Source organism: Brassica napus, chromosome A2 (genome assembly GCF_020379485.1).
Source record: "Brassica napus cultivar Da-Ae chromosome A2, Da-Ae, whole genome shotgun sequence".
NCBI lineage: Eukaryota > Viridiplantae > Streptophyta > Magnoliopsida > Brassicales > Brassicaceae > Brassica > Brassica napus.
In genome coordinates, this window is record NC_063435.1 from 2,272,524 (window position 1) to 2,284,834 (window position 12,311).

Genomic DNA, 12,311 nt, shown 5'->3' on the forward strand with positions numbered 1-12,311 from the left:
ATATGCGATCAACTAGAACAATTATGTATATACAAAAATTGGCCCTTCAAAATGTTAAGAATTTTTTTTTATTGTTTAATGCATTTTAGATGCGTTATACATATGTACCGGTTCCCATATGTACCTAGCATTTTGTTTAACTGCATTTGTTCTATCCATTCCCTTTATACCTGTGACGGCATACGTAGATCATATCATATGGTTTTTTGAAGTTATAGCTTCTAGTATTTTGAAGAGTTTTTATTTAATTACTAGAAATTGTATATTGTATTCTTTTCTTCTTGGTTATATATGATAAATTAACAAGTTAATTTAACATTCATTCAAAAAGATAAATAAACATACGCATTAAATTTTTATTCAAATACGAAACTTTCCTATAAATTTCATCTTAATGCTATGTAAAAAATTGGTAGAAAATATAACTGGAAATACTATTATAAGCAACATTTTGTTTAAATGATTTGTTTTTAACATGTCGTTAAGAAAAATAAAAAATATTTGAGTAATCGAATATTTTTAAGGAGTTAAGAAAATTATTTGAAGGAGTTCTATCACAGTATATTTATCTTGCAAACAAACATAATATTAAAGTTGCAAAAAATAATATTATGTTTTTCCTTTATATATGCAAGTAATTTAATTTATTTTTCTTCTTTTATTGAAGGCTGTTTTCTAGACTTTTCATGCTTTGTGTAGTTCATTACCAGGTTTACGCACCAAATGAAAATTGATTATCCTAGTTTACACTAACTAACAAGATGATTTATATTTTTTTAGTGAAAAACATTTCAAATCCGATTGGCATCGTTTGCATTTTAAGAAAACGTCAACATAGTTTTCCTTAACAATAAATTGAAACTCTCTTGCTTTGTTCCAAAACACACCAAACGAACGGCGCCACTGTACTTTTTAATCTGGTGTAAGTGCATCTGATGTGTCGCGCACTTGAATGATTAGCAATCACAAGAAGTGCCAAAAGGCTAGATTCTTATTAGCTTTTCATTATATTTGTACTTTAAAATAAAACCTATAAAGTATAAAGATCAAGTTATAGACAGATTCATGCATTTACCACATCCATAGTATTTTATTCTCACAAATAAGTACAAAAATTTAGTACATATCATTTGCGGCTCTCTGGAAATTCTTCAGACGCTTGATACGTATATGAATCTATTAATAGACATCAAAAGTGTTGGACAGTAAATAGGCTCATCAAAACCTATGCTGTCTGAATATTTTATATCACCAGCCCATTTCAAAGCCCATATAATTTATAACTGAATATGTAATATCGGTTTGGTCTGCTTGCATGATATGATCCTAACCGCTCTCAGGGAAATATCTTCTGTTTCTTTTCTTTCCTCATATCTTTGTAATATATTATTTATATTACATATTATTTATACTAATATCTTTTTTGAACAAGAAAAAGAATATGTAATATCTTAGTAATATACGTAACAATCTTTGTTCTATATTCAGGTAACATATTATTTATACATGAATATGTAATATCTTCTGCATATATCCAGAACCAGTCTTATGAAATTCTAACCCATAAAAGCATGATTAATGGAAGGTTCTTAGGGTGAGGTTTTTAGCAGAATATAAGAAACCGTTTCTTAACTTTTAACTAAAAAAGCTAAGGACAGATTCTTAAATTCTGCTAAGAACCTCACCCTAAGAACCTTCTATTAATTATACTTTAAGCAAATTTAAAACAATTATCCACTTTCTGAGAGTTTGAATCTAGGTTGAGGAGAAGGGAACTTAGTAACTTCAAAACTTTAACCACTAGATTTTTTTTTTGTTTGGCAGCCCTTAACCACTCGACCAAAATTTTTTTTTGTTAATTTATGGTCAAAATTAATCTTACAATAAAATGGCCAGAAGCTAATGTTTTATTGGCTTGGTCCAAAGACCGGCTCTGATGATATCTTATGTTTCTTAAGTAAATCTATTGGAGGACAAACAAACCAAGTATATAAAAGTTTATATATAATTAATCAGGACAAAGATACTTGATCAATATTTTAAAAAGACTAAATACCACAAAATAAATGAATAAGAATAAGATACATCTTCAATATTCAGACCAACATATAGTTATATTTTTCGAGAAATGAAACTATATATCCAATTCACGAAAAAATATTTAAGCAACAAAAATCCAACAAACACACACAAAAATGATTTAGAAACATAAATAAGACTTGAAAATATAAAATATAATTACGTCCACATTTAGTAGTAATTCATCAAGGTCATCAGTTGAATCTCCTGCAGTTTCTCCTAATCTCACCAGCACGACCGGTAAGCACATCAACGGCTCCCATCTTTATCATTGCCCTAACAAACTGACGTTTGAAGAAGGCATTGTTGTTAGCATATCGAGCCACAACACCACGAGTCTGACGGTCTGTTGCGAGCCGCTGGTCAACCTGCATCACTCCTCTCCTTTTACGGAGCTGCTTGAAGAATTGGTTGTCGAACCTTAGTGGAGTCGACTGGTCTAGTGCCGCTGACGCGCTGTTTCTACATGTGTTCCTTAAGCTATATCACAAGAATATAACACATTCAGATTATTATTTCTATGAGTTAAAATAATAAATCTCGTTTTGAATGTAAAAATAATTTTGCTTACGTTTTCGTGGAAAATTCGTTTCTAACTTTGTTAAAAAATGCATTTTAAGAAATCCAAATTTTGGAAATATATAACGTAAACATTATTTTTAGAAGATTATAACCTGGACCATGCAAATGCCATATTTTAATATAACTAAAACTGGGTACCTATTGATGATTTCAGAAATTATAAAATTAACATTTTCAACAATTAAACTGCTCTAACTAGAATAAAAATAAAATTTTAAATCTTCTCAAACTTAAGAACTTTGTTCATTCTTATGTAATTTTTTTCCCAATAAATTCAATATTAAATTTGGTTGATTTAAAATTACCTGGAAACCAAGGCTGGGTCCATGGACGGGTCAGGTCGTCCGGTGCCCTGGAAATTAGTGATCCTGTCATTGAATAGACCACAATTTCCCTGACCAACGGTATGTGCACCCAGAAGAGCCACAGCGTCGAATACGTTCATCCCTTTGTTGGTGAACAAACTGACGGCTCCGGCGACAGAGATTGTTGGACCCGGAAGGGCCACGTCAACATTGTTTGAGACCAAACCATCGCGCCTTCCCGTGGGGATGCTGTAGCTCGGGCCTCCAGCTAACGCCACGGAGTCACGTGTCGCTAATGTGATGATGTCAGCGCATGAGACCGTGGAGGGACACGCAGCCTCTAGCTGAGCCTTGATGCGGTCAATCAGGTCAAATTCTCTAACGCTTCCGTTTGGTCCGGCCGTTTTCTCAGAGTTGGTTGAGTCAATGAGAAGGGAAGCGTCACAGCCCTACGAAGAATGAACAATCATATATATTTTAAATACGATTAACCAGACTAAATGATAATTATATGAAATTCATGTAATTTTATGAGAGTCTTATTTAAAATGCCTTTATCATACAGTATGCTGTTTTGTACAACATGTTCAGTTTTAACTAAAAATTAACATAGAATGTTTGGACATGTTATAGCTGTATTAAAATGTTATAGGTTAGATTATTACCCTAACGAAACAGTCGTGAAAGTGCATACGGAGCAAAGCAGCAGTTACGGTTGGGTCAACACCAAACCGTTGGCGCACCAGATTGCGTACGATAGTCTCGGCTTGAGGGCATGACCGGCTATAAAATCCGACTCGCAGTTGGGCCAATGCGATCGGGAAAATAAAGAAAAGCACAAGAAGAGAAGAAAACTTCATCATTTTTGTTGATAAGAAGTTTTTCTTCGAAGTATTTTTCTTTTGCTTCTTGTGGAAGGGATTGTAAGACATTTGTGATCAACCATAAGGTATATATACTAAAAACTCAACCGCTAGAAAATATAATTTGAGTTTTTAAAACTAAAACATCTCCTGTTTGTGCCGAAGACATGCGAAAGTCAAAGGTTATATCAATTTGAGAGAAATAAGCTTTAGAAACGTTTGCAAAGGCGTGCGAGCGACTTAGTGAACATTCCTTTCGCCATGTTGTAATTTTTTATTAATATACTTTTTTTAAACTAATTTTTATTAATATACTTTACACTTATATGCTGAAGATTTGATCCAGCTATGTTGATAAATGAAGAATTTTAATTAATTACATGGTCGAGAAGGTGGCAGTATCATCGTAATATATATCACTTTCAGTTTTTCTTTGCCGGTTTCGATTTTTTTTAAAATGTTTAGGTCGATAAAATTAAAAAGAGTTATTTAATTAAATCATATGAAAGTACCTTAAACAGGGTTTTCTTTAAAACTACTTGGCTCTAACATACATATTTCAATATTATATACATTATAAAATTAATAAGACTTTTATATGATTGAGAAAATTGACCCAAATATGATTGAGAATAATACGATTTAATTTTTAGACATTACCTTTAATTGTATCGGTTTCATTTAATTTTAGTCAATTGCACATGTACAACAACCGAATATAAATTTTTTTTTGTAACTTAACAACCGAATATAATTGCACCACAACAACTTACGTATAGAGACAATATTTAAATTTTTAAAACTCTTCTTAATGGATTTTGCTTTATTGAATAGACGATTAACCGAATAATACATCAAAGCATATATACCACACAACAAGTGTTCCATGTCATGTACACACAGGTTGGGTAATTAATTTGTTTAGTCGTCAAATTATATTACCATTAGTCGTTAGAATTGAAAGGATCAACTTGTTGTTAAACCGTATACGTCATGCCTAAAGAAGATAGACTAATTTTAGTTTCGATTTATTGATAAATTTTAAAGTGTCCGTAAATATTGTGTGTATTGAAATTTTCAAAAAAAAATTTTGTAACTGAAAAAAAATATATTATATTTATGATCATAATTTTTTAATTAATATCAGTTCATGGATTTTAGTTGTAATCCAGCGTTAAAATAAAGCGAAAAAATATGACTTGTAAATTAATTTCCAACAAATCAAAAAATAAGCATGCATGGACTTTAAAGTGCAGTTCTTTTACAAATATAAACCCTTTTGAATTTTACAAATGAAAATTTGGAAATTTATATACACTTAAATTACCTTTTAACATTAAAATCCATAAATATACGTAACCCCAAAATCCGGTACATGATGAGGAAAAGAAGGGAAATGGTATACTTGATCAAAGCGACAATGATGTTGGGAAATAGTATCATTGATGCTTACATTATATGGTTTATTAAACTAATTCAAAGCCGGTTTCGTGGCGAGTTGTGCAAAGAAGCTGTCACGGGCGACACTGATGATATGCTTGCAATAATGTGCATACCATATGTCTATATGACTCGTTTCCTTCTTCAAAATTTAAAAGAAAATTCTTTGTGAAGATAGCAGTGAGTAGTGATAGTTTAGTTGTAAGGGCGTTTGGGGCACGGGCGTAATTGATATGCCATGGATTTGATTTATGTTGAGAACAAAATTGATGTTGTTTTTGTTAGTTTACATTTGAGAATTGGTCCACATAGATTTTGGTTGAATGCATTTGGCTACTCTTATCATTAGTCAGATGATATTTTAAATTTAGGTCAAGCAATGTGGTCTCAATGCATTTTGTATTTTTCGGGCCAGCTAAATCAGCTGATGGAATCTATATGCGTAGTAGTGTCTTTTGTTTATATTTTTCAAGATGGCCAAAATAATTTACAATAATAAGAATAATGTGATGTTAAGAATTTACAACGGAAAATAAGATCTAAAAAAAAAAACACAAGTTCACTAACAAACTAGTTTGAAGTTTGAACTGGAAGCACATGAAATCTCCTGAAGGAACTTGTTTCAAACTTAAAAACTATATCTAAGTTTATGGATCAAAGAGAAGAAAGACTGGTTACAGTGTTGTTATTGGGTTCAAAGGCCTAAAAAGTGTAGTTTATTATCTCCTTTGGACCGGAACTGATGTTGGGCTTTTGTTGTTATTAATGATTTCTGGCATAACTTCTTCCCGTAAAATGTAAATTTTTCGGTCATTCTTCTATTAATCCATCAAAAAGTTACATCAATTTAAGTAAAAAAAGTTCCTTACTTCCTTGCACTGGAAAAGAATGACATCCATCTAAAAGTCACTAAAGAATTTCGGTTTAGTGACTTAAGTCACAGCCATTTACGAAACCATTACAAGAGAAGATGAAGTTAGCCAGTCTGTTACAAGGTTGTGCATTTCTGTGGCTCGAGATTACATCAGTACAGGGACACAAATCTATATGTGGAAACTAAAAACATAGGACTCTGCAATAAGATCAGAGATATATTGATGACAAAAGCCATGATATGATTGAAAACAGAGTTTAACCTCAGAGTCATCATCAGTGTCCTAAGTGACCACGCCCCGCCACAAGTTTTACACATAATGTTACCACTTCCACCACAACCTATAGCAGAATCAGCAAAAGTGGTTCAGATACATATTAAAAAGAAAGAAAATTGCATAGACCAATGATTATACATATTAACTTGGCTCTCAGAACATTGATGACTCAAGACTGCTTCTTTGTCTGTGCGCGTCTCTTTTTAAACATGACTCTGCCTACGTAATCAAACAAAAATCTCCTCAGTTTCAATGTGGAACCAACATGTCCGAACAAGTACATTGGTACGATTGAATTTTTCTTGGGAAAAGAGATGTTAACCTTGAGAGATGAAGAATAAGGAGGAGGAAGAGAGAAGACTCTTAAGCGGGAACAGAGTAATCCAGGAGAAGCAGTCACACATCGGATTCCGCAGACAAAAGTTGGATTCGCCGCCGGAAAAGCAAAATGTAAAGCGGAGTTCATTGCTGAGAAGGCGGAGATGAGACGAAATTGAAATCGGAAGATCGAAGTTTTTGATTTTTTGAATAGAAAGATGCAGAAGGAAGGTTGGTGATGATAACTTTGAAGGGATCGCCGTTGATAGGTGTTGTTGGTTCGTTGTAACCGGACAATCAAGATATATAACCGAACAATCAAGATATATAACCGACCGGTATGATATCCGGTTATCTATATATGGGCCATCTTAAACATCGTAACTAGTAAATTTTATATATGGGCCATCTTTATTTATTTAACACGACTAAGTTACTAACATTTATTTCAGTTTTTTTTTTCTTCTCATTTTCCTAACTAGAACTAGTATTTTTTTAATTTATAAACCAGGAAGTGTATGATTCTTCCTAGGACCAGGTCCAGCACCAGCCAGTACTAATACCGATAACATGGCGTAAGACATTCCTCCCAAGTGAATCGAACTAGGAGTGCAATTGAATATACTCCGAGCACTAAACCACTAAACCAACGCACCGTTTGTTAGAGCTGGTATTTTAACAAACACTAACGTAATCTGAAGAGATAAAACCATTTTCCGTTACTCATAGTGTGTAAATTGATTTATCCAAGGAATACAAAAACAAAACTGTTCTCAATGCTCTACTTCAGATTAGGTCAGTTAAGTGTGACAATGTATGTACAATTGTGTAAGTTCAAAAAAGCAGTTAAGTGTGACAATGTGTTCTAAGACTCGCCAGTATTCGAAAACTTCAACTATACAATTGATCTTCTCTCCATGAGTAGTAATTAACTAAAGATTCTCTGCGTCGAAGGGGACGTACGTGTTGATTCTTTCGTGTTAAAGGGAACGCTTTAACTCACTTAGCTCTCAAGTGATGAACTAAATCACAAAATTAAAGAAGAAACAATGTAAAAAGGAAGTAATGCAAAAGAGAAACGCTTTTGATGACCGCGTTGCTTTCAAGACTTGGTACTTTTAGTGTTCACGGTTCACACTGCTTAAGGACACTTTATATATTTATCTTCGATTTTGAATGAAGATAAACAATTTCCCAAATTTTTAAAGAAAACAAAATTAATCCTAAATCCTATTCCCTCGAGCGACTCTCTCGTTTCACTTCGTAAAAGTCCACTTCATTAAACAATTATCTTTAACAGAGTAAGTAATACAACTACAAATTCCTTTGTTTCCTTTATCTTTATAATAATCTTGAGTGTAAAACCCATTTTTTACTTTTATATCTATGTCCTTTTCTGGTAGTTTTGTTTAATGATTCTTGTTGCTGTACTTGTATTAGCAATTTGCAAATTGAATGTCAAAATATATAAATCATTTCAATTTGAATGACCCATTTTACCTTTCTAATAGAAGGCCACTAGACTATTAATTATTGTTAATACAATTCCAAGTTATCCTAACTTTTATGACTGGAAGTAAGAAGATATTATCTTTAACTCTATTACTAAACTCCACCAAACAGGCAATAAGATTTTTTTTAAATGAATAGAGTTTCTCATAACAAAAAGAACTTAAAAACTAAAATACATTCTTGTAATCTATACTATTAAAGCAGAATTAGGATTCTGCTTTTGGTTTTCCATGATATTTATGTTCCAGTGCCATTCATATTTGTATGCATAACAACATTTATTATTTTCAACTAAATTAATCTAAATTCGTTAAGCTTTCATTATTTATTTTCATTTAAGATTTTCCAAATTAATTCTAGCATTTATAACTTTCTTCACGTTCAAAATCTTAATAGAGATGATGTGTTTAATAATTGAAAACATTAAATTATACATGAACTCTACCAAAGATGTATTCCAAATAATGCTCAAGTAAATTATTGGCCAAATAATACATAGGTTTATTCCAAAAAATGCTCAGCGTAAATAAGAAGATAAAATAAAATAAATTTAGACTAATAACAAAAATGTAAAAATAAATTTATATTATACTCTTAAAACTTTATAATATAAGTAAAATAAATACGAGGCAGGTTATTTAAATGAATTATCTTATATTCATAAAATGATATTTATATAAAATTTTATTTAATTATACATATTTTAAACAAAAAAAAATTATAAACCATGTGTATAAATTTCCAACTTTCACTAAATAATTTTTCGAAAAAATTAATCCTGCGCTGTGAAAATCTAGTTAGTTTCTTATAGTACTAAACACCAAGCTTTAGAAAGCGGGAAGAATAGCATCATGTTAGTTATATAAGTTGGTCCAGTTCGGTGTGGAAACAAACAAAATTGGCCGGGTTTACTTCAAAGTTTAAACAAACCACTCCGTTAGACCCTGGTCTCGTAATGCATTTTTATAATTGACTATCCGGTTCGATTTTGATTCGTTATTCATTACAAAACCGGAATGTTTATTGTTTCCATAGTTAGTGCGTATAGGAATCAGCACAAAATGGTGGTCGGCTCCTTAAAATATTACTTGAATTGTGGAAACTGGAAAAGCTAATTTGCTGTTGAGTCGCTAAAGCCTCGTCTTTCTTTCCTTTCCCTTTCCACGAAAACGTAATGGAATAGGAAAATGACGCACATAAGATCTCGAAGCCGACACAATGCCATGTCTGAAAACATCGAAAGCCCAAAACGGTAATGACAAAGTGAAAAACTTTTCGTATTCTTTAGATATAAAAATAAAATTCGATTCCTCTGTTTTTCTGACGTTTGTCTTTGGCAGGTAAGTCCCTCGTTCAAGTGTACGTGAGTGTGTATTCTTCGCTTCTCTCGTCTCTCTTCCTCATATCGGTGGATTCGTTACCTTTTTGCTTTATCTAGATATTAATAAAGGTTCTTCCTTTATCTCTCTCTCTCCGCGTCGAGTTCGTGTTTTATCTATCTGTTTCTCTCTCACGTTTCATGATCTGTTAATCAAAACCCATTAATAGATTCTCCACGCTTAACAAACCCAATCTCTTAAAAATTTGATAAAAACCCACCTGATCGTTTTACTCTGTTTTTGATCCACTTCCTCTGTTTTTGATCCGGTTCCTCTGTTTTTTTCTCTGAGTTCCAGGTTTCACCTGATTGATGGGATTCTCCTTCTCCTCAATCCGTTATGGCTACTTGAGAATCACATTCCTCCTCCTCCTCTCTTATATCCTCTTCAGCGTCATCGCAACCCCTGTTGATTCCAGCGTCCTCAAACCCAAAACAGAGCATGATGGCTGCAGCGCCCTGAAGCACTTTCACGACTACCAATCAAAGTGCGCGTACCTGCAAACCATCGACCCTTGCGCGAGCCAAGGCTTCGTCGATTACCTCTCCTTACTCTATTGCAACTTCGAAAAGTTTCCACTTTTGGGCCAATCCCTCCTCTTCCTCTGGCTCCTCGCTCTGTTCTACGTCTTGGGCCACACTGCCTCCGAGTATTTCTGCTCATCTCTTGAGTCTCTCTCGAAGCTTCTCAACCTATCCCCAACCGTCGCCGGCGTGACGCTTCTCTCGCTCGGCAACGGGGCTCCTGATCTGTTCGCGAGTTTGGTCTCTTTCATGGGGGAAGACTCGAAGGGCACTTACGACGTTGGTCTCAACACTGTTGTTGGAGGCTCTTCTTTCGTCACGTGCGTTGTGGTTGGGATTATAAGCATCTCGTTGCGTAGTAGAGGGGTTAGAATCGAGAGGTCTGCCTTTATTAGAGACGTTTGCTTCTTCTGTGCGGCGATTGGCTCCTTGGGTTTGATTTTGGTTTATGGGAAAATCAACTTCTGGGGCGCTCTTGGGTTCTGTTCGTTGTACGCTGTTTATGTCGCGTTTGTGTATCTTTCTTGGAGGTTTGGTGGTGAAGGTGGTGAATTTGATCTTGAGTCGGTTCATAAGCGTGTGAGTCTTAGTGAACCAATCTTGCAAAGAGAGGATGTTGATGAAGAGCATCGTAGTAATGTCGCTGATGATGATCATCAGCGACATTACTACTGGAAGTTGGTGGTTTGGGTTATGACTTTACCTATCTACCTACCAAGGAGATTGACTATTCCTGTTGTTAGTGAAGCCAAATGGTCTAAACCATTAGCTGTTACCTCGGTCACACTTGCTCCGGTTCTGTTATCGTTTCTCTGGAACTGGAAGTGTAGTCCGACCAGTTTTGAGGCGGTTATTGTTTACCTAACCGGGTGTTTAGTCGGTATAGTTCTCGGTCTCACTGCATTAGCCACGACGAAGATGTCAAACCCGCCAAAGAAATGGTTATTACCTTGGTTAGCAGGAGGATTTGTTATGAGCATGACATGGAGTTACATCTCAGCGCAAGAGCTAGTCGCGCTTCTAACTTCACTAGGTTATATTTTCGGGGTAAGCCCGTCGATCTTAGGCCTCACGGTCCTCGCGTGGGGGAACTCTATAGGAGATCTTATAACAAACGTGACGATGGCGCTGCACGATGGTGACGAAGGAGCTCAAGTGGCTGTATCGGGTTGTTACGCGGGCCCAATCTTTAATACGTTGTTTGCTCTTGGGATATCGCTTGTGGGATGCGCGTGGGAGGTTTATCCGTTGAGTATTGTGTGATAAAGACGGATCCTCGTTTGCTGGAGAGTCTTGGGTTTCTGGTGGTAGGACTGGTTTGGTCGTTCTTGGTTCTGTTTAGTAACCGGATGAGGCTTGGTGGTGTGATGGGGGTAGGGCTTTTGGTTATCTACTTGGCTTCATTGTCTATAAGGATTGTACAAACAGTTGGAGATTCTTACTAACATTTGATTTTCAACTCACAGTTTCATACGTATAATATAACCATGGATTTGTACAATGCAGTATGGATAGCTTATTATGTATAGCTCGGGTATGGGATATACATTGTATGTATATAAATAGAGTTATGGAATTCAAATTGAGTAGCTAGAATTTTAATGCAAATTGACTGAAAGAGACAAGTGTTGTTGTCGATTCCACTTAACTCCTTTTTTTTTTGTTCACACCACTAGCTCCTTCAATACTGGGATTTAAATGGACTACAGTGATTCTTCCCTTCATGAAAAAATATATACATTATGTGTGGGCATGTATTAACTTCATCCTCATGCATGAGTAGAGATTTTTGAGTATCTGACACGAATTAAAATTGAGTTAATTATTAGAGCATCTCAAAAAAGAAATTCTATTTTGAAGTTTCCAAAACATTATATTTAAAGTTTAAAGGTGTTATTTTCAAAAAAAAAACTTCAAACTCAACTTCAAAACTATTTGTATTTTGTAATATGGTTTTTATATTTGTCATAACAAATTTGAATTCATAAAACTTTTATAAATAACTAGCACATATATAAACATATCACAACAATAGTAATTAATGAAATATTCTACTAAAATATAAAATAAATAAATAAAAATAACTTAATTAATATTAAACTTGAAGCAAAATACCATATTATTCCATAAATGTGGATTATAGGGACTAAAATGCAAA

The 12,311-nt window shown here is 34.0% G+C and overlaps 2 protein-coding genes and 1 long non-coding RNA gene across 3 annotated transcripts; 1 reads left to right on the top strand and 2 right to left on the bottom strand.

The window, feature by feature from the left end:
- Window positions 1-1,989: 1,989 nt before the first annotated feature.
- LOC125582430 (peroxidase 57-like) lies at window positions 1,990-3,913 on the bottom strand. Its single transcript, XM_048749127.1, has 3 exons — window positions 3,632-3,913; window positions 2,967-3,415; window positions 1,990-2,559 (listed from the first exon to the last, which is right to left on the bottom strand). Exons 1-3 carry the CDS (start codon window positions 3,896-3,898, stop codon window positions 2,274-2,276), a joined length of 1,002 nt encoding a protein of 333 aa, XP_048605084.1. The 5' UTR covers window positions 3,899-3,913; the 3' UTR covers window positions 1,990-2,273.
- A 2,250-nt stretch (window positions 3,914-6,163) lies between these two features.
- LOC106432507 lies at window positions 6,164-6,984 on the bottom strand. The gene is made up of 2 exons (XR_007319989.1): window positions 6,743-6,984; window positions 6,164-6,639 (listed from the first exon to the last, which is right to left on the bottom strand). It is a non-coding gene; the product is annotated as an uncharacterized LOC106432507 (long non-coding RNA).
- A 2,365-nt stretch (window positions 6,985-9,349) lies between these two features.
- LOC106380766 (cation/calcium exchanger 2) lies at window positions 9,350-11,755 on the top strand. The gene is given in 4 exon segments (XM_013820597.3): window positions 9,350-9,502; window positions 9,591-9,700; window positions 9,927-11,410; window positions 11,413-11,755. Coding segments are annotated over 2 exon segments (1,656 nt in total). The 5' UTR covers window positions 9,350-9,502; window positions 9,591-9,700; window positions 9,927-9,940; the 3' UTR covers window positions 11,599-11,755.
- Window positions 11,756-12,311: the final 556 nt, after the last annotated feature.